We start from the raw sequence: 19,073 nt of genomic DNA, 5'->3' as shown, positions 1-19,073 counted from the left end.
CGTTTCTTCAGCACTTGTGTACTTCGTAGCATGACAACCTGTCATAACCTTATTTTGTTCTTTCTTTGACTCAGGTCTGGTTATGTGTCAGTTTCTTCTCTAGACAGTTTCACTGTGAGCTAGATGCTCTGTGTAGAGTAGACACCAAGGAAGCATATTTCACTGGTGATCCTTGGAGGTAGCCACATGGTTTTGGATAAAGAACTGGCAGCTAAGAAACGTGCTTGTGGGGTCGGGTCCCGGCCAGGTGTCCCCGAGTTGGCTCTTTACCCCTGGGTTGTATCATGTTCTTTGCTAAAATGAAGAGGTCATGAAAACCTTAAGACTTTCTTAGGTAGCCTATGAGGTCAATATGTGTTTGAGATACTGTCTTTTGATTTCTGACTTCTAAAATGGGTCCTTTAAATATTGCCATTTATTGTGGAGATTGGTATATTTCACTGATGGCTTTTTTTTTTTGAAGTAAGGAATATGGACTTACAGCATATTTCTAATATTTGGTGATAATTGGCAAAGGGATAATTACTTAAGAATAGGTATATCTTTTTCTGAATTTATAATTTCTGAATGTCTTTTTTTCAGTAACATTAACTTAATCTTAAAAGTACTGTTTGTAAGGCATATAAAACGAATAATGTGAACTATATGATTTCCTTCTTAGAAAATAAGACCTACTCATCTGTGAGAACAGAAGCTTTATCTGTGATAGAATTGCTGCTTAAAAAACTTGAAGGTGAGTTCTTGATACTTCTGATTGGAGGATTGGAAAGCCAAGGAAACTTTATGGCAGATGTTTTAGGAATTTTTTTATTTTCTGTTTTTATTTTTAATGAAGCATATATTCCAAAATGTAAATTAATATATTTGTACATGAAAGTTTAATATACATAGCTAAAACCTTCAAACTTTATGAAGTGTTAAATTTGGTACACTTCTATTTTATATACTTTTAATGCACTATGAACTGTGATTATCTCAATAAAGTTTTGGTTTCCAACACAAAAAACCTCAAATAGCCAAAGCAATCTTGAGAAAGAAGAATGGAACTGGAGAAATCAAACTGCCTGACTTCAGAATATACTACAAAGATACAATCATCAAGACAGTATGGTATTGGCACAAAGACAGAGATATAGATCAATGGAACAAAATAGAAAACCCAGAGATAAATCCAAGTACCTATGGACACCTTATCTTTCATAACAGAGGCAAAATTATACAGTGGAGAAAAGACAATCTCTTTTACAAATGGTGCTGGGAAAACTGGTCAACCACCTATAAAAGAATGAAACTGGAACACTTTCTAACACCATACACAAAAATAAACTCACAATGGATTAGAGATCTAAATGTAAGACCAGAAACTATAAAACTCCTAGAGGAAAACATAGAATACTCTTTGACATAAATCACAGCAAGATCCTCTATGACCCACCTCCCAGAGTAATGGAAATAAATGGGACCTAAGTAAACCTAAAAGCTTCTGCACAAGGTGAAAAGGCAGCCTTCGGAATGGGAGAAAATAGTAGCAAATGAAATAACTGACAAAGAATTAATCTCCAAAATATGCAAGCAGCTCATGCAGCTTGATACCAGAAAAATAAACGACCCAATCAAAAAATGGGCCAAAGAACTAAACAGACATCTCTCCTAAGAAGACATAGAGATGGCCAACAAACACATGAAAAGATGCTCAACATCACTCATTATCAGAGAAATGTAAGTCAAAACCACAGTGAGGAATCACCTCACACCAGTCAGAATGACTGCCATCAAAAAGTCTACAAACAATAAATGCTGGAGAGGGTGTGGAGAAAGGAAACCCTCTTAGGCTGTTGGTGGGAATGCAAACTAATATAGCCACTATGGAGAACAGTGTGGAGATTCCTTAAAAAACTGAAACTAGAACTGCCATATGACCCAGCAATCCCACTGCCGGGCATCCACACCGAGGAAACCAGAATTGAAAGAGACATATGTAACTCAGTGTTCATTGCAGCACTGTTTACAATAGCTAGGACATGGAAGCAACCTAGATGTCCATCAGCAGACGAATGGATAAGAAAGCTGTGGTACATATACACAATGGAATCTTACTCAGCTATTAAAAAAAAAGCACATTTGAGTCAGTTCTAATGAGGTGGATGAAACTGAAGCCCATTATACAGAGTGAAGTAAGTCAGAAAGAAATACCAGTACAGTATATTAATACATATATATGGAATTTAGAAAGATGATAATGATGACCCTATATGCAAGACAGCAAAAGAGACACAGATGTATAGAACAGACTTTTGGACTCTGTGGGAGAAGGCAAGGGTGGGATGATTTGAGAGAATAGCATTGAAACATGTATATTACCACATGTAAAGTAGATGACCAGTCCAAGTTCAATGCATGAAGCAGGGCACTCAAAGCCAGTGCCCTGGGACAACCCAGAGGGATGGGGTGGGGAGAGGTTTCAGGATGGGGGGACACATGTACACTACACCCGTGGCTGATTCATGTCAATATATGGCAAAAACCACCACGATATTGTAAAGTAATTAGCCTCCTCCTGAATATTCATTGGGAGGACTGATGCTGAAGCTGAAGCTCCAATAATTTGGCTACCTGATGTGAAGAACTGACTCATTTGAAAAGACCGTGATGCTGGGAAAGATGAAAGCGGGAGGAGAAGGGGACGACAGAGGATGAGATGGTTGGTTGGCATCACCGGCTCAATGGACATGAGTTTGAGTGAACTCCAGGACTTGGTGATGGACAGGGAGGCCTGGTGTGCTGCAGTCCATGGGGTCACAGAGTCAGACACAACTGAGCTGCTGAACTGAACTGAACTAAAATTAATTAGTTAAAAAAAAAAAAAGATTTAGTTTCTGTAGTGAATCTTGAGTTAGTCTTGGTTAATTACAGCAGGCGGCTGACAGTGGCAGGGCAGAACTCACTGCACTCATGTCAGTAAACAATGACGCACTGAAAAGTGAAGTTAGGAAAACATTTAACAGTTAACTTCCCGAATCATCAAATTTGATTGCAGTTTTCTTAGTTGATTTTTTTTTTCTGTTTTCCTTTTTAAAAGCTGTCTTATACAGAAGTGATTTTATCTAATGGTCTGTTCTATCACTGGTAACAGGAGACTGGTAGCATTTCTCCAGTAGTGTATCTGCTGCTGACTTCAGAAGGAGGCCTCTTTTCTTTTTTTTTCTGTTTCCTGTTTTTTGTTATTTTAGCCATACGAATAAAGAATGAGGAAGATGGAACAGTTTTCTGTAGAGCCTTATGTATTTGCGGTTTCTCATTCTGTCTCTGTCCTTGCCTAGCAATTAAAGCATCTCTTAGGGCTCCGTCAAATAGGCTGTTTGTTTCAGTAGCATTGCACATCTCATAATCCCATTTTCCTTGTTGAAATGAAAGCTAGGAACTTAGATATATCCCTGGATTCTCGTGTTTGCCACATATGTATGCGTACATTCTAGATGAGGAAAATGAGGCTAAACAGTGAAATATCTAGCTTGAAACTCCATCATCAGAACGTATCAGAACCTCATAAACAAGATTTAGTATCTGACATACTTTCTGAATTTCTAAAATTTTGAGCATGCATGTAGTTCTTCTATGCTTCTCTTAAAGGTGTAATAAAGTATCATCGGTTCAAACTGTCTCTACAGTTTTCAGATGTATTGATTTTTTTTTTTTACTGAGCTTGGCTTACAAAGATATATTCAGCTCAGTTGCTGCAATGGCTTTTTGTCACTATGTGCCCTGTCTCCTCAGTGGCTTCAGTGACCCTTCATTCTCGTTGTCCCAGCAGCTCTGGAGGCAGAGGATGAAACCCCTGATAGGCCCTCAGGTTATTGTCAATAATTAGATTCTGAGACAACTATTAAACCCGTGATCATTATATGCAGAACAGTTATTGCATTTACTTCAGGGATAGGATGTGTGGCATAAAAGCAGAAAGAATAGTTTGGGGTTTTCTGCTTGCTTCTTCTATAAGGATTCTTTTGTGTTTCTTATTTCCGTTCAGAATCGAAACAGTGGGCAAGTCTGACCCCTGAGTGCAGAGTGGTCCTGATTGAGTCTTTAGGAGCCATGGAGACAGACAGCAGACCTGAGCTGCAGGAGAAAGCATCGTTACTGAAGAAAACACTTGAAAGTCTGCAGTGAATTAGAAGGGGAAGAAAGAAAACAAGTGCCATGTTCACTGGGGTTTGAAACGGTGGTGTTCTTTGAAAAACCAAGTGGGGAAAGTAAAGATTAATCTGTAGCATGCATCATTCCTTGGCTGAAATAAAAAAAAAATGCCTTAAATTTTGTTCCTTATTAGCTTTATTTTACTCGATGTTTTAAAAGTATCTGGACTGGATAAGCTAAATGGAACCTTGGATGATATTTGAGAGGTGGTTGTAGGTGAAACTGACAGAAATAGCTGTTGAAAGAATTAGAGCTGTTATTAAAGGAATAGACAAAGTTACAGCGGGAACCTGCATAAAAATCTTAGAACTGCATCCAAATTTTATAAAGTCCTTTCAGGAAGAGGGGCTGTGTCAATCACTTAGTTTAACCCCCTTCTGTAACCTGAAGAAACAGGCTATGAGATGATGTAGCTTCCGTTCGGAGGCCTGTGCCGAGGCTGGAACCTGCATGTTTGATGACCTACCCAGGACACTTTTCTTTTACACCCTGCTGCCAATCAGTGCTAACCTTGACCTGCCTGAGAAATTCCCAAGATGAGAAGGTACAGCCGTCCTGGCACCAGAACTGAACTGACCCATTATGTAAGCACTCTTGGATTCTTGAAGTTCAGAAGCTGAACATTTGTCTTATCATTTGTTTAGATGGTTGGCTTTTCGAATGGTTATCTACCAACCTTACAGATTGAGAGGGAGGGGAAATTGAGTTTCTATGTGATAATTCTAATCATCCTCCTTTTAAAAGCAGATGAAGGTAGGTTAGGACAGAAGTGTTCATTCTGTGGTGTGTATTTTGCAAAACTCCAACCAACAAGGATGTCGTAAGTGCTTTGGTTTATATCATTTATAATCTCAAAACTGTAAAGGCAAATTAAAATTTTCTACCCACTTTTATGCTAACAATATGACTGTGAGACAGAAAGAGAAGCATTTTAATTAGCCATCTGGGAATAACATGATATCATTCAAAGTAAGTAATTGCAGCTAGGGATTCTTTCTTTCCTTGTACTGCTCATACTCCTGCCCAGGGATGTCAGGTAAGGGGGAAAGAAGTTTAAATAAGTGTCTATCAAGGTGAATGGAGAACCCTCTAGCTCACCTTGGATTCCAAGCACAAAATTGACTTTCACTCAATTCTGACCCCTTACTGATGTTAACAGCAGGGTGGAAATTCCATGTTGTTATTTTTGGGGGCCTCTGTTAACCGAAGTGGAGCTTCCCAGGTGGCACTTATGGTAAAGAATCCATCTGCCAATGCAGGAGATGCTAAAGACATGTGTTCGATCCCTGGGCTGGGAAGATCCCCTGGAGTAGGAAATGAATTTTCTTGACTGTGACCCATAGTCAAAGTAACTTCTTACATCATGACCCAGAACTCTGTGTGTTTGTATGTGTGTGTGTGAGACAGAGACAGAGGATGAATAGAAAATCTTTAACTTAAATAAAATGTTTTGTGAAATGATATACTCTTAAGTGTGATCTGCTTTGATCCCTCCCCACCAGCTCCCCACCCCATTCTCAATGCCTTTCAGACCCACTGAATTCATTTCTGACTCATAAGTGGGTTGTTATAGTTTGAAAAACACTGCCCTAGATAGTACCTAAGCCTAGCTGTATATGCTATGTTTGGGGGTTGCTTCTGACTGGAAAAGGACTTTACAAATGAAAATTTAAGTGTTTATTACCAAAATATCCTCCTAGCTGATACTAAATATAATTGTGAGTTTTGGCAGCATCATGAATTTTAAGTAAACTATCATGGATTTCCACTTGAGAGTGGTGTGTGTTTGGGGAAGAAAAAATCAACCCCATTTTTTAGAAAGCTTATGTCCTCACAGGACTTGGTGTTTTTCAGATCAGTATTTCCCCTTCCACTAAGTGCCCTCTGACTTTAGTTTTCAGTACCTGGGATACTCTTCCTAGGCAAGAATGCGGTGTAGATCAGGTATTAGCAGAAAGGAAGAGTGTAAGGGCAAGAGTTGTGCTCTTGGCTCATATCAAGTTTAAAACCTCATCAGATTTTATGCTTTTTAAACTTTTTGTTACTCAATAATGGGAATGTCCCATGGTGCTGAGAGAGGTGCTAAGATACTTGAACCTTAGTGCTTAGTGCTAGTGAATTAATTTGTTTTAGTTTTCTAAGCACGTTTCTAAGTTCTACACTTACTGCCTTCATCTTGACCAGCCAAGTCATTTGCACAGCTAGTAACGTTATTCATGGTCTCCCGATGCAGCTTTTGTTGGTGTGCATACGCACACGTACATGTATTTAAAAGAGTTAATAAGTGAGAGTTTGTAATTGTGGAATGGTGATACTGGTGAACAAATGGCAAAAGGACCTGTGAACGTCTGTATCTTTGGCCTTCTCTTTCCAAAGCTATCTGAAACAGATCTTTATTATTTTTTCCCTAGGAACATTCAGTGCTACTCATGACATAAGCAACTGATTTAGAGGGTCTACTGAATTGCTTATTCCTGGAATACATATCGTCACAAATTTAACTGATAATGTGAACAGAAGGTACCTGAAATTTGGCAATTGGAAATCAAAGTATAAAACTGTCTTTTTGGTGATAAAGAGCAGCCACTTCTGTAATGTCTGTGTCAGATTTACAATCACCAGTGTGTCTGCCTGGAATACAGCGTACCCGCACGGCAACACCCGAGCGCCACAAATCCCCATTGCTTTGCCCTCCCATCTCTTCACTTGTGTATTCACTGATGAGAAAAGCAAAGGAAACAAGATGTGACTCTGTCGGTCTGTGCTCTAGTTGCAGTCGCACTGTGTGAACACTGTCTGCCCACCGGGGGAAGTCCTATCTGCTGCTGCCACAATATAGTCATGCTGCTTGTGAAGTGCAGGGAGTTGTTTTGACACTGGCACCCACTGTAATGTACAAACTGTTGTTAATGGATGTATATGTAACAGATTTTTGTATTTTATATGCAAAGTCTTCATAGAATCCTCTGCAATATGTACTGAGCTAGCAAAGCATGTGATAGTCTTGAAAGGAAAATCCTTCTGATGCCCAAGGAGATACTAAGTGGTAAATAAAAGCTGCATGATCAGTTCTTTGAAGTGGTCCATTAATTTTTACTGGTTCTCTTGGAAAAGAGTTCAACTTCAAGACATTGCTTAGTTATTCTTTAAAGACCAAAAAAGTCCTACTGCCTGCCATATTCTGAGCTACTTCTAACCAAGCAGAAATTGTTGGCTTAGGTGTCTGGGAATTTCAAGGCAAAATAGAAACAAGCAAGACACCTGAATAATTGCTGTCAAATACCTGGAGAAATGCAATCATTGAAAGATTGGATTTTTTGATAAAAGTAATCCCAGATGCGGTTCTGCTTTTGATCAAGATTAACATACCTGGCTATATACATAAAGTATCAGAGATTTGGTTTCATCCTATGTTGTAAACGGACACCAAAGTTTTAGGCTGTGGAAGATAGGCTTGAAGGTGAGAGATAACTTGCTCTTTCTCTCATAGCAGATATATATATAAGCCTTGAATGCTCCCGTTTCTGTTATGCTTTTCTTTTTCCCATCAAGCTAGTTCCAGATGAACTGAGTAGAATAACAGTTGGGTTTTTTTTTTTTTTTTTTTTTTTAAGTGGAACGTTCACAACCAGAGAGATGAAAATCACTAAAGGAAAAATCTCATTGATAAAGGCAAATATACAGTGAAGGTAGTAAAGCAACCCTATGAAAAGCTAGTAGGAAGGTTAAAAAAGTAGTAAAATCATCTAAATCCACAATAAGTAGTTAAGGGATCACAAAGCAAAAATGTAAGTATGTAAATAGTAAATGTGGAACAGGTAAAAATGCAGAGTTGTTAAAATGCATTCAAACTTAAGGGATCTACAGTTTAATCATGTATTTGTATAGAGTGCTATATATAAACATAACCACAAACCAAAAAGTATATAATAACACCCATACAGAAAAAAGAAATCCGAACAGTACTAAAGATAGTCATCAAATCACAACCAAGCAGAGCTAAAAGAGGAAACAAGAGCGAGCTACAAAACAACAAAATATCAGTAAGTACATACCCATCAGTGATTACTTCAAATGTAAATGGACTAAATGCTCCAGTCAGAAGACAAAGTGACTGGATATAAAAACGAGACTTGTAAGTGAATAGCTGAAATATTCATAAGAGCTCAAAACTGACGACAGTCTAAATGTCTGTCAACTAGTGAATAAACCATTGTGATTTATGCAGTGGAATACTCAGTACTGATGAATATAAACATAAAGCACTATGCTAAGTGATGAGGCTGTGTATCATATAATTCTATTTATATGAAATTCCGGAAAAGGCAAAACTAGTGACAGATGAGATCAGTAGTTTGGAGGCATAGGATCAGAGTAGATTGCAAACGGGCACAAAATAAGGTCTTAGGTGTTTGGAGTGTTCTATATCTTGATTATGGTCATCAACCAAATCGTGTTTCAAATGTATTTAAAACAGTTCTCCTTGTCCACAAAATTAGATTTAACCCACTTCAGTTCAGTTCAATTCAGTCACTCAGTCGTGTCCGACTCTTTGCGACCCCATGAATCACAGCACGCCAGGCCTCCCTGTCCATCACCAACTCCTGGAGTTCACTCAAACTCATGTCCATCGAGTCGGTGATGCCATCCATCCATCTCATCCTCTGTCGTCCCCTTCTCCTCCTGTCCCCAATCCCTCCCAGCATCAGGGTCTTTTCCAATGAGTCAACTCTTCACATGAGGTGGCCAAAGTATCAGAGTTTCAGCTTCAGCATCAGTCCTTCCAATGAACACCCAGGACTGATCTCCTTTACGATGGACTGTTTGGCTCTTCTTGCAATCCAAAGGACTCTCAAGAGTCTTCTCCAACACCACAGTTCAAAAGCATCAATTCTTTGGCGCTCAGCTTTCTTCACAGTCCAACTCACATCCATACATGATCCATTTAATTTGGTGTAAAAACTATTTATGATGTCATTACCGCTTAATTTTAACAACTTAAAAAATTTATGCTTCTACCTGACTCTTGTCAATGGAAACAACTTTCAGAGGCAAGAGTGCCAAATTAGAAATTTATGTTTAGAAAATAAGGCTTCTTGAGACCCCTGTTTACCATTAATTCCATTGTGTGCTTGGAATCTGGGGAGAAGCCTCCATGGGCCCTTTGTATATTTGTGCTCACAGAATTCCGTCTTGAAAAGTATGCAATCTGGGTGCTTTTAGGTGTTCTTTTGTATATGTAACTCCCAATATAATACTTTAAATCCTTTGACAAAATAACAATCTGTTTAAATCCCTGGAGAATATAGATTCACAAAATGTATCCTATTTTAATTAGTTTTACCAAAGGTTTTAATTTTGAGATCAGCCCACCAGTTCTGCCCCCAGCTTGCAAAAACTCCTGTGCAAAGGAAAAAAGTCTCTAATCCAAAGTCCTTATCAAGTTCATACTACACGTTCTCACACATACCCTTAAATAGTCTGAATTCCTGCCGGAGGCTCCATGGGGTATAAAAAAATGACTCTTGTTTTAGGGTACTAAATTTTGGTTACTTTGTTAGGAAACAATAGGAAACTGATACTTCTGATAGTAAATTTTCCTACTATGTTGGAAAGTCACTTAAAATCTACTAAAGGTGATGTAAGCATGTTATTTCACATACCAGTTTTCACTCCTAATTATATACTCAGACTTGTACCAAAAGATACACATGCAGGTTTGTAACAGCATTGGTTGAAGTAGCCAAAAAGTGAAGCCAATTAAAATGTCTAGTGTCTAAAAACAGAATAGTGGATAAAGTATGTTATCATCATAAAATAGACTATGATATAGCAGTAAAAAATGAACAAACAGCAGCCACACTCATCAACATGGATCTTGCAAGCCTACTGTGGAGGGAAGGAAGAAAAATGTATACTGCCTTATGGCATAAAATCAGCAGGTGATGCTCCATGTGTGCTTGAGAAGAATGTGTATGTGGATTTGTATATTTTGTTGGATGGTGTGTTCTATAGGTGGTGTTAAATCTAGTTGATTTATAGTGTTGTCAATCTCCTATATCTTTATTGATATGCTGCTGCTGTTGCTGCTAAGTCGCTTCAGTCGTGTCCGACTCTGTGCGACCCCATAGATGGCAGCCCACCAGGCTCCCCCGTCCCTGGGATTCTCCAGGCAAGAACACTGGAGTGGGTTGCCATTTCCTTCTCCAATGCATGAAAGTGAAAAGTGAAAGTTAAGTCGCTCAGTTGTGTCCGACCCTCAGCGACCCCATGGACTGCATGCAGCCTACCAGGCTCCTCGGTCCATGGGGTTTTCCAGGCAAGAGTACTGGAGTGGGGTGCCATTGCCTTCTCCATATTGATATGCTATCTAGTTTCTTTTTTTATTTTTAATTTTATATTGGAGTATAGCGGATTAACAGTGACAGTTTCAAGATGGACAGCAAAGGAACTCAGCCATACATATACATGTATCCACTATTATCTAGTTTGTTTTTTGAGATTTCAGTATTAAATTCTTCAACTATTACTGTTAATTGTCTAGTTCTCCCTCTGTCAGTTTCTGTTTTAAGTGTTTCGGGGCTCTGCTTTTCATATGTGTATATGTAATTGGTATGTTATGGCAACAAAGGATGAGGTAGTTAGAGTGCATCACTATTACGGTGCACATGAGTTTTAACAAACTCTGGAAGATAGTGAAGGACAGGGGAAGTCTGGTGTGCTGCAGTCCACGGGGTCCAAAGAGTCAAACATGACTTAGCGACTGAAGAACAACAACAAACTGTTATGTCTTCTTGATGGATTGACCTTTCTATCATTTTTTAAAATGGCCCATATTTTCCTGTTTCTTTAAATGTCTCATTTTTTTTGTTGTTGAAAACTGGACATTAAAACATTATATGGCAAATCTGGAAATGGGATTCTCTTCCCATTGCACAGTTGCCACTTGCTCTGTTCTTTTTTAGTTACTTCCTGAACCAACTCTGTAAAGTCTCAGTTCTTTACTGGACTTGATCACCTAACTCTGTTCAGTTAGCCTGGTGGTCAGCTAATGATTGGACAGGGATTTCCTTAAATGCCTTGCAAACCACAAGTTCCCCATTCTGGCAACTACTCCTGTTCCTCCATTAGCCACAGCTCCATTACCAAAGACTGTTGTATTTATATGACTTTAACTGAATTTTTGGGAATAACAGAGGGAGTAGAGAATAGCTAAGACCTGCCAACAGCCTAAAATTCAATATAAGGTATCTCTGTTTTTATAGATCCTTACTTAGCCTTCCCTCTCAGACCCTCAGGGCTCGGTCCATCTTCCCTGCTTTGTTGAGCAGCTTCACCACCTCATCGTGGATGATGAACCCCAGGGCCACGTCTAGAAAGGCTGGGGCGGGGGGTGGTGCCGTTGTAGATTCCCTCACTGCCAGCGAGCAGCCGTCCACGTGTTTGTCCACGTGTTCATTCATGTGTTCGATCACGTGTTCAGTGTTGTTGCGCCTCCAGGCCCTGTTCAGTTCAGTTCAGTTCAGTCGCTCAGTCATGTCTGACTCTTTGCGACCCCATGAATCACAGCACGCCAGGCCTCCCTGTCCATCACCAACTCCCAGAGTTCACCCAAACTCATGTCCATCGAGTCAGTGATGCCATCCAGCCATCTCATCCTCTGTCGTCCCCTTCTCCTCCTGCCCCCAATCCCTCCCAGCATCAGAGTCTTTTCCAATGAGTCAGCTCCTCGCATGAGGTGGCCAAAGTACTGGAGTTTCAGCTTTAGCATCATTCCTTCCAAAGAAATTCCAGGGCTGATCTCCTTCAGAACGGACTGGTTGGATCTCCTTGTAGTCCAAGAGACTCTCAAGAGTCTTCTCCAACACCACAGTTCGAAAGCATCAATTCTTCGGCACTCAGCCTTCTTCACAGTCCAACTCTCACATCCATACATGACCACAGGAAAAACCATAGCCTTGACTGGATGAACCTTTGTTGGCAAAGTGATGTCTCTGCTTTTGAATATGCTATCTAGGTTGGTCATAACTTTCCTTCCAAGGAGTAAGTGTCTTTTAATTTCATGGCTGCAGTCACCATCTGCAGTGATTTTGGAGCCCCAAAAATTGAAGTCTGACACTGTTTCCACTGTTTCCCCATCTATTTCCCATGAAGTGATGGGACCAGATGCCATGATCTTCATTTTCTGAATGTTGAACTTTAAGCCAACTTTTTCACTCTCCACTTTCACTTTCATCAAGAGGCTTTTGAGTTCCTCTTCACTTTCTGCCATAAGGGTGGTGTCATCTGCATATCTGAGGTTACTGATATTTCTCCCGGCAATCTTGATTCCAGTTTGTGTTTCTTCCAGTTCAGCGTTTCTCATAATGTACTCTGCATATAAGTTAAATAAGCAGGGTGACAATATACAGCCTTGACGTACTCCCTTTCCTATTTGGAACCAGTCTGTTGTTCCATGTCCAGTTCTAACTGTTGCTTCCTGACCTGCATACAGGTTTCTCAAGAGGCAGATCAGGTGCTCTGGTATTCCCATCTCTTTCAGAATTTTCCACGGTTTATTGAGATCCACACAGTCAAAGGCTTTGGCATAGTCAATAAAGCAGAAATAGATGCTTTTCTGGAACTCTCTTGCTTTTTCCATGATCCAGCGGATGTTGGCAATTTGATCTCTGGTTCCTCTGCCTTTTCTAAAACCAGCTTGAACATCTGGAAGTTCACGGTTCACATATTGCTGAAGCCTGGCTTGGAGAATTTTGAGCATTACTTTACTAGCGTGTGAAATGAGTGCAATTGTGCGGTAGTTTGAGCATTCTTTGGCATTGCCTTTCTTTGGGATTGGAATGAAAACTGACCTTTTCCAGTCCTGTGGCCACTGCTGAGTTTTCCAAATTAGCTGGCATATTGAGTGCAGCACTTTCACAGCATCATCTTTCAGGATTTGGAATAGCTCAACTGGAACTCCATCACCTCCACTAGCTTTGTTCGTAGTGATGCTTTCTAAGGCCCACTTGACTTCCCATTCCAGGATGTTTGGCTCTAGGTCACTGATCACACCATTGTGATTATCTGGGTCGTGAAGCTCTTTTTTGTACAGTTCTTCTGTGTATTCTTGCCATCTCTTCTTAATATCTTCTGCTTCTGTTAGGTCCATACCATTTCTGTCCTTTATCGAGCCCATCTTTGCATGAAATGTTCCCTTGGTATCTCTAATTTTCTTGAAAAGATCTCTAGTCTTTCCCATTCTGTTGTTTTCCTCTATTTCTTTGCATTGATCGCTGAAGAAGGCTTTCTTATCTCTTCTTGGTCTTGATCTCTTGCCAAGATGTGTTCCCAAAGCCCCTGGCTGCGCTCGCGATAGCTCGAAAAGCAGGTGGTCGGCGGTTTCAGGGGCTCGCTGGAGTTCGGCCCTGGGCACCTGTCTGTTGTGCAGCAAGCTCCTGACCAAGAAGCAGGTGATCTGGTGAAATGCGGCGACTAGAAGCCCTGGTGAGTCCTCTTTCGTTCTTGTTTCCAAACAATCTCCCTGACCGTGTGGAAGAATCCTCTGTACCATGGGTTTAGGGGCCGTCTGGTCGCAGATAAACTTCACCTGGATGGTCTCCATGGGCGCACAACCATCAAGGCGTCGGCCTTGTGGGTGTCCCGGCCTCCCAGCAGCCCGCCTGCTGTCCCGCGGTCCCTGGGCATCTCATGTGTGGGTGCTGAGGGACGCAACCATCTGGGATCTGACGGCTGACGGCTGGAGCTGTAGAGTCGGGAGGAGGCCTCAGTGCAGCGCGGGGAACCAGGGCTGCAGACCTTCTGCCACGCTCAGGACCGGGCCATGCAAGCGGGCATAGGTCTGCTCCTGCATCATCACGCACCCTGTGGGCAAGGTGATGCAAACTGCCATGTGAGCACTAGGCCACCTGCCGGGACCTGGCCTTGATATTTTTGAAAAGTATCAGCTGGTTATTTTGTGGAGTATCCCCCAGTTTAATTGACTAGTTTTCCCTTATGATTAGATTCAGGTTATGTACTTTTGAGAGGAATACCCCAGAAGTGCTATTGTGTCCTCAGGGGAGGCACGTGGATATCAGTTTCAGTTCAGTCGCTCAGTCCTGTCCAACTCTTTGCGACTCCATGGACTGCAGCAAGCCTGGCCTCCCTGTCTATTACCAACTCCCGGAGTTTATGCAAACTCATGTCTGTTGAGACTGTGATGCCAACCAACCATCTCATCCTCTGTCGTTCTCTTCTCCTCCTGCCCTCAATCTTTCCCAGCATCAAGGACTTTTCAAAGGTGTCAGTTCTTTGCATCAGGTGGCCAAAGTATTGGAGTTTCAGCTTCAGGATCCATCCTTCCAATGAATATTCAGGACTGATTTCATTTAGGATGGACTGGTTGGATCTCCTTGCAGCCCAAGGGACTCTCAAGAGACTTTTCCAACACCACAGTTCAAAAGCATCAATTCTTTGGTGCTCAGCTTTCTTTATAGTGCAACTCTTACATCCATACATGACTATTGGAAAAACCATAGCTTTGACTAGATGGACCTTTGTTGGCAAAGTAAGGTCTCTGCTTTTTAATATGCTATCTAGGTTGGTCATAACTTTCCTTCCAAGGAGTAAGCGTCTTATGATTTCATGGCTGCAGTCACCATCTGCAGTGCTTTTGGAGCCCAAGAAGATAAAGTCTGTCACTGTTTCCACCACTTCCTCATCTATTTGCCATGAAGTGATGGGACCAGATGCCAGGATCTTAGTTTTCTGAACGTTGAGCTTTAAGCCAACTTTTTTCACTCTCCTCTTTCACTTTCATCAAGAGGCTCTTTAGTTCCTCTTCAGTTTCTGCCATAAGGGTGGTGTCATCTACATATCTGAAATTATTGATATTTCTCCCAGCAATCTTGATTCCAGCTTGTGCTTCTTCCAGCCCATCGTTTCTCATGATGTACTCTGCATATAAGTTAAATAAGCAGGGTGACAATATACAGCCTTGACTACTCCTTTTCCTATTTGGAACCAGTCTGTTGTTCCATGTCCAGTTCTAACTGTTGTTTCCTGACCTGCATATAGATTTCTCAAGGTCACGTGGATATATGTCCCATTATTGGTGATGTTAAGGTATCCGCTATAAAGCTATTACTATCTTGTTTTTGAAATTAATAAGTAGTTTGCTGCAAGATACATTGACATCATGTAAATATCCTGTCTCTTACCCAACTTTTGCTTGTGCAACTATGATATTTACATTTCCCTGCAGTAACACTTTACCTATGATAATCTATTACTGTAGCAGCCCATCCTTGATTGATGATTTTCTAACTACATTGTTCTTCCATGTTTATAGTTTCGCATTCTGCTGTAAGGAAGACTCTGCCTTCTTCCCTTCCTTCCAAAAAAATTGATGCACTTATCCCCTTCTATGGATTATAATCCACTTTTACCATTATTTACTTTGATGCTCAAAATAATCTGTCCCAGACCTGGCCAATGGGAGCCTCATCAAGTGGGCTCCTAAAGCCCTTTGATATATCCCAGTTGTTCTTTGCACACTTTCTTACTGATATAGTGCAATAAATTACTGCAAGCAGGTATGGATGTGAGAGTTGGACTGTGAAGAAGGCTGAGTGCTGAAGAATTGATGCTTTTGAACTGTGGTGTTGGAGAAGACTCTTGAGAGTCCCTTGGACTACAAGGAGATCCAACCAGTCCGTTCTGAAGGAGATCAGCCCTGGGATTTCTTTGGAAGGAATGATGCTAAAGCTGAAACTCCAGTATTTTGGCCACCTCATGCGAAGAGTTGACTCATTGGAAAAGACTCTGATGCTGGGAGGGATTGGGGGCAAGAGGAGAAGGGGACGACAGAGGATGAGATGGCTGGATGGCATCACTGACTCGATGGACATGAGTCTGAGTGAACTCCGGGAGTTGGTGATGGACAGGGAGGCCTGGCGTGCTGCGATTCATGTCCGCAAAGAGTCGGACACGACTGAGCGACTGAACTGAACTGAATCTTGTCCTTTACCTGCACTAGCCTTGATATCAGCCATTTCTCTAAGGAGCTATGTTTCCTTTTAATTGAGAATTGCCTTTAGAAACAGGTGTGGGTGGGGGCTGTGTCTTTTGTTTTAAGGCCCTCTCAATATATGTAATTGAATAATTTTTTTTTTTAAGTCTCTAAGCTGAGTCGTGTTCGACTCTGTGATCCCATGGACTATACAGTCTATGGAATTCTCTAGGTCATAATACTGGGGTGGGTAGCCTTTCCCTTCTCCAGGGGATCTTCCCAATCCAGGGATCGAACCCAGGTCAGATCTCTGCCATTGCAGATGGATTCTTTACTAATTGAGCTATCAGGGAAGCCCAATTGAATAAAAGTTCTGATCCTTTGCTGGGACAGGTGGCTTAATGAGTAAACTTTCTTCCTTTAATCTCCGAAAACTAGGGAGCAGTTTCACAAATGAAAAAAGATACGTGTAGTTTCACAAGTAAAAAAAAAATACAGGTTTTAGAATTTTAGGGCTCTCTTTTCTCTATACACTGTGAAGTACTCTAACTGTAATCTTTCAAGAAAAAAACTCTTCATTGGCTGGATTGGACAGAGAGGAGAAAGAAAATTCTGTTTTTATGAGTTCTTTGAAATTATTTTCGGAGAACTGTGGTTCACTCTTTGTCTCAATGTTTAAAAGTTTGATATAATTGGATCTTTGGGACTTTATCCCTGAAGGATCTAAAGTTTCAAACCTCTGCATGAACTTTATAGCTGCTGAACTTTAAATTGTTCAGGGACAACAGGTATTCCCCCAAAACAACAGAGCACTTAAATTTGCATAGTATTTCAATTGTTACACCTTGGCATTTTTAGTTACTGAGGTAACAGACAATTCTTCTGAAAGAAATGATTTGCATTGTTGACTTTTAAGGAATATGTTTAACATTTTAAACCTGGGTGCAATTCATTCTTTCTTGCACATAGCTAAGTTTATGATGTATATCATAAACAATATTTTAATTGGCATTGGTGACAGGGAATTCAGTTTTTCTTGGCTACTATTTTTAAACAATAGAAGATGTCAAGTCCCAGGCAACTGAGCTGATTTTAAATTCTTGAAAAAACTGTTTTCATTGCTAAAGAACAGCAGTCTTAAAACCTGTTTCACTGAAATCAACTCCTGCAGTAATATAATAAATTTTTTGTAGGAAATTTGTTAAATATAAAATCTGGTAGAGAAGTTTCTAAGAAGTCATCTCTTAACTAACAAATAAATAAGAACTAACTCCTAGGATGTAGGAAAAATGAAGTTCTTAGGAAGAAAAGCAGAAACTCTGCCTGCTCAGTTACCACAGAGGGCAGTAGTACTGACAAGTATTCTCTAAAATACTCAGAGTATTCAGGATTACTGATAATGTTTGGACCTCGATGCAAGCTGTTGGAGGTCTGATAACTAAACAGGCAAAACTATTGCCAGGTTTGATAATAGACTGGATATGTGATACAGTGAGGAAGAGGTCAGAGGTAATAATGTAATAGAATGAAAGGTATTTGACAAATATGTCCCTGTTATACAGCCATGATATAAGGCATTGCCCACGACATTATTATTTTCACCATCACCATTTAGGCCAGGTGTTTAAGTACGAAGACCTGGAAGACAAATGATAATATTGACTGAAATTAACAAATTAGTGATGAGAAAGTGAAGAGTGAATTGCTGCAAGATAAACCATATAACTGAGGAATTTACCTGTGAAAGGAAGAGCAAAAATAGGATGCAATTTGCGTATGTAGCATGACAATGAAGGGAATTTTTAAGAACAGTATATTTGAAAATAGAAAGGAAAGAACTAGTGGGGAAAGGAAAAAGACTGATGGTGATAAAGAACAATATCAGTGCATAAGCAAGGTAAGTTAAAAAAAATTTTTTTTGGTTAATTATGTGAAATGTAAAAATAAAAGAAATAAAACCTTAAGTGTGATGTAGATTTTTAAAAAAAGTGTCTTGTAGATAATTAGATGATCTGTAATCTTTTTTGTTATATTCACTCATCTGTTTTAGATTCCGCTATTAGTGATATCATTCAGTATTTGTCTTTGACTGATTTTACCAAGCACAATATCCTCCAAGTTTATCCGTCTTGTTGCAGAGATTTTAAGATAAGTTTTAAAGGGAGTTTCATTTCTACATTTCCTGAATCTTCATGAGTTTTAGTGTATAACAGGAGTATTGCCTGGATATAATTTTTAAAACTATTTACATACTCACAACGATATGGGCCCCTATAATGAATAAAACTTTATAGTGGATGTAACAATTTTTAAATGAGGTGGGTTATTTTGCATGACTTGTAAACTGGCTCTTACATAGAATCAGAATGGGTATCTGCAACACTACAAACAATGTCACCATTTTTGAAACAAGTGTATGGACCTCCAAGCTGTTAGCTGGCCAGAACTTCATAGGTGTTAGTTTAAAATTCATTTACTTGTTCCTTCCAAGAATTCTCCTTTTCTTCCAGTGAAGATCATTACCGGTTTTTATTTTTACAAATGTGCTTTCTTTTCCTCATTTATTTGACTGACTTTTCTAATTAGTGCTCAATAATATATTCATTGTTCTTTCATATTTTTCATCACTGAGTACTTTCAACTGTTTACTGAAGGCCCGCTGTGTGCCAAGCAAAGGATTACAAGCTGAGACTCACATATTAAATTTGTTTATTCTTGTTTTCAAATTCACTCTTCTCTAAATTTTGTTTTGAAAGAAGCAACTTTTTATGTAGATCTAACCTGTTTCCCCTCCTCTTCGATCAATAGATACATTGTCCTGTGACTTTTTGTGGTAAAATTGTGTTTTTAATAGTGGAAATAAGTGCAAAAGTGTTTTCCTAAGTCA

General features: G+C 39.9%; 1 protein-coding gene across 5 annotated transcripts in view; it reads left to right on the top strand.

Moving 5' to 3' along the window:
- ECPAS (Ecm29 proteasome adaptor and scaffold) overlaps nucleotides 1–7,266 on the top strand; it is a 110,192-nt gene extending 102,926 nt beyond the window's left edge. For 4 of the 5 annotated variants that reach the window (XM_027550503.1, XM_027550504.1, XM_027550501.1 and 1 more), the window contains 2 exons: nucleotides 662–733; nucleotides 4,028–4,267. In XM_027550503.1, coding sequence (XP_027406304.1) covers nucleotides 662–733; nucleotides 4,028–4,167 — 212 coding nt within the window. In that variant the 3' untranslated portion in view covers nucleotides 4,168–4,267. Of the gene's footprint in view, nucleotides 1–661; nucleotides 734–4,027; nucleotides 4,779–6,605 lie in introns of those variants that run through there. The other variant, XR_003512387.1, reaches the window with a different exon arrangement.
- Nucleotides 7,267–19,073: the final 11,807 nt, after the last annotated feature.

The sequence above is a fragment of the Bos indicus x Bos taurus genome, chromosome 8, assembly GCF_003369695.1.
Source record: "Bos indicus x Bos taurus breed Angus x Brahman F1 hybrid chromosome 8, Bos_hybrid_MaternalHap_v2.0, whole genome shotgun sequence".
NCBI classification, from domain to species: domain Eukaryota; kingdom Metazoa; phylum Chordata; class Mammalia; order Artiodactyla; family Bovidae; genus Bos; species Bos indicus x Bos taurus.
This window is presented reverse-complemented; position numbering and strand designations above follow the sequence as displayed.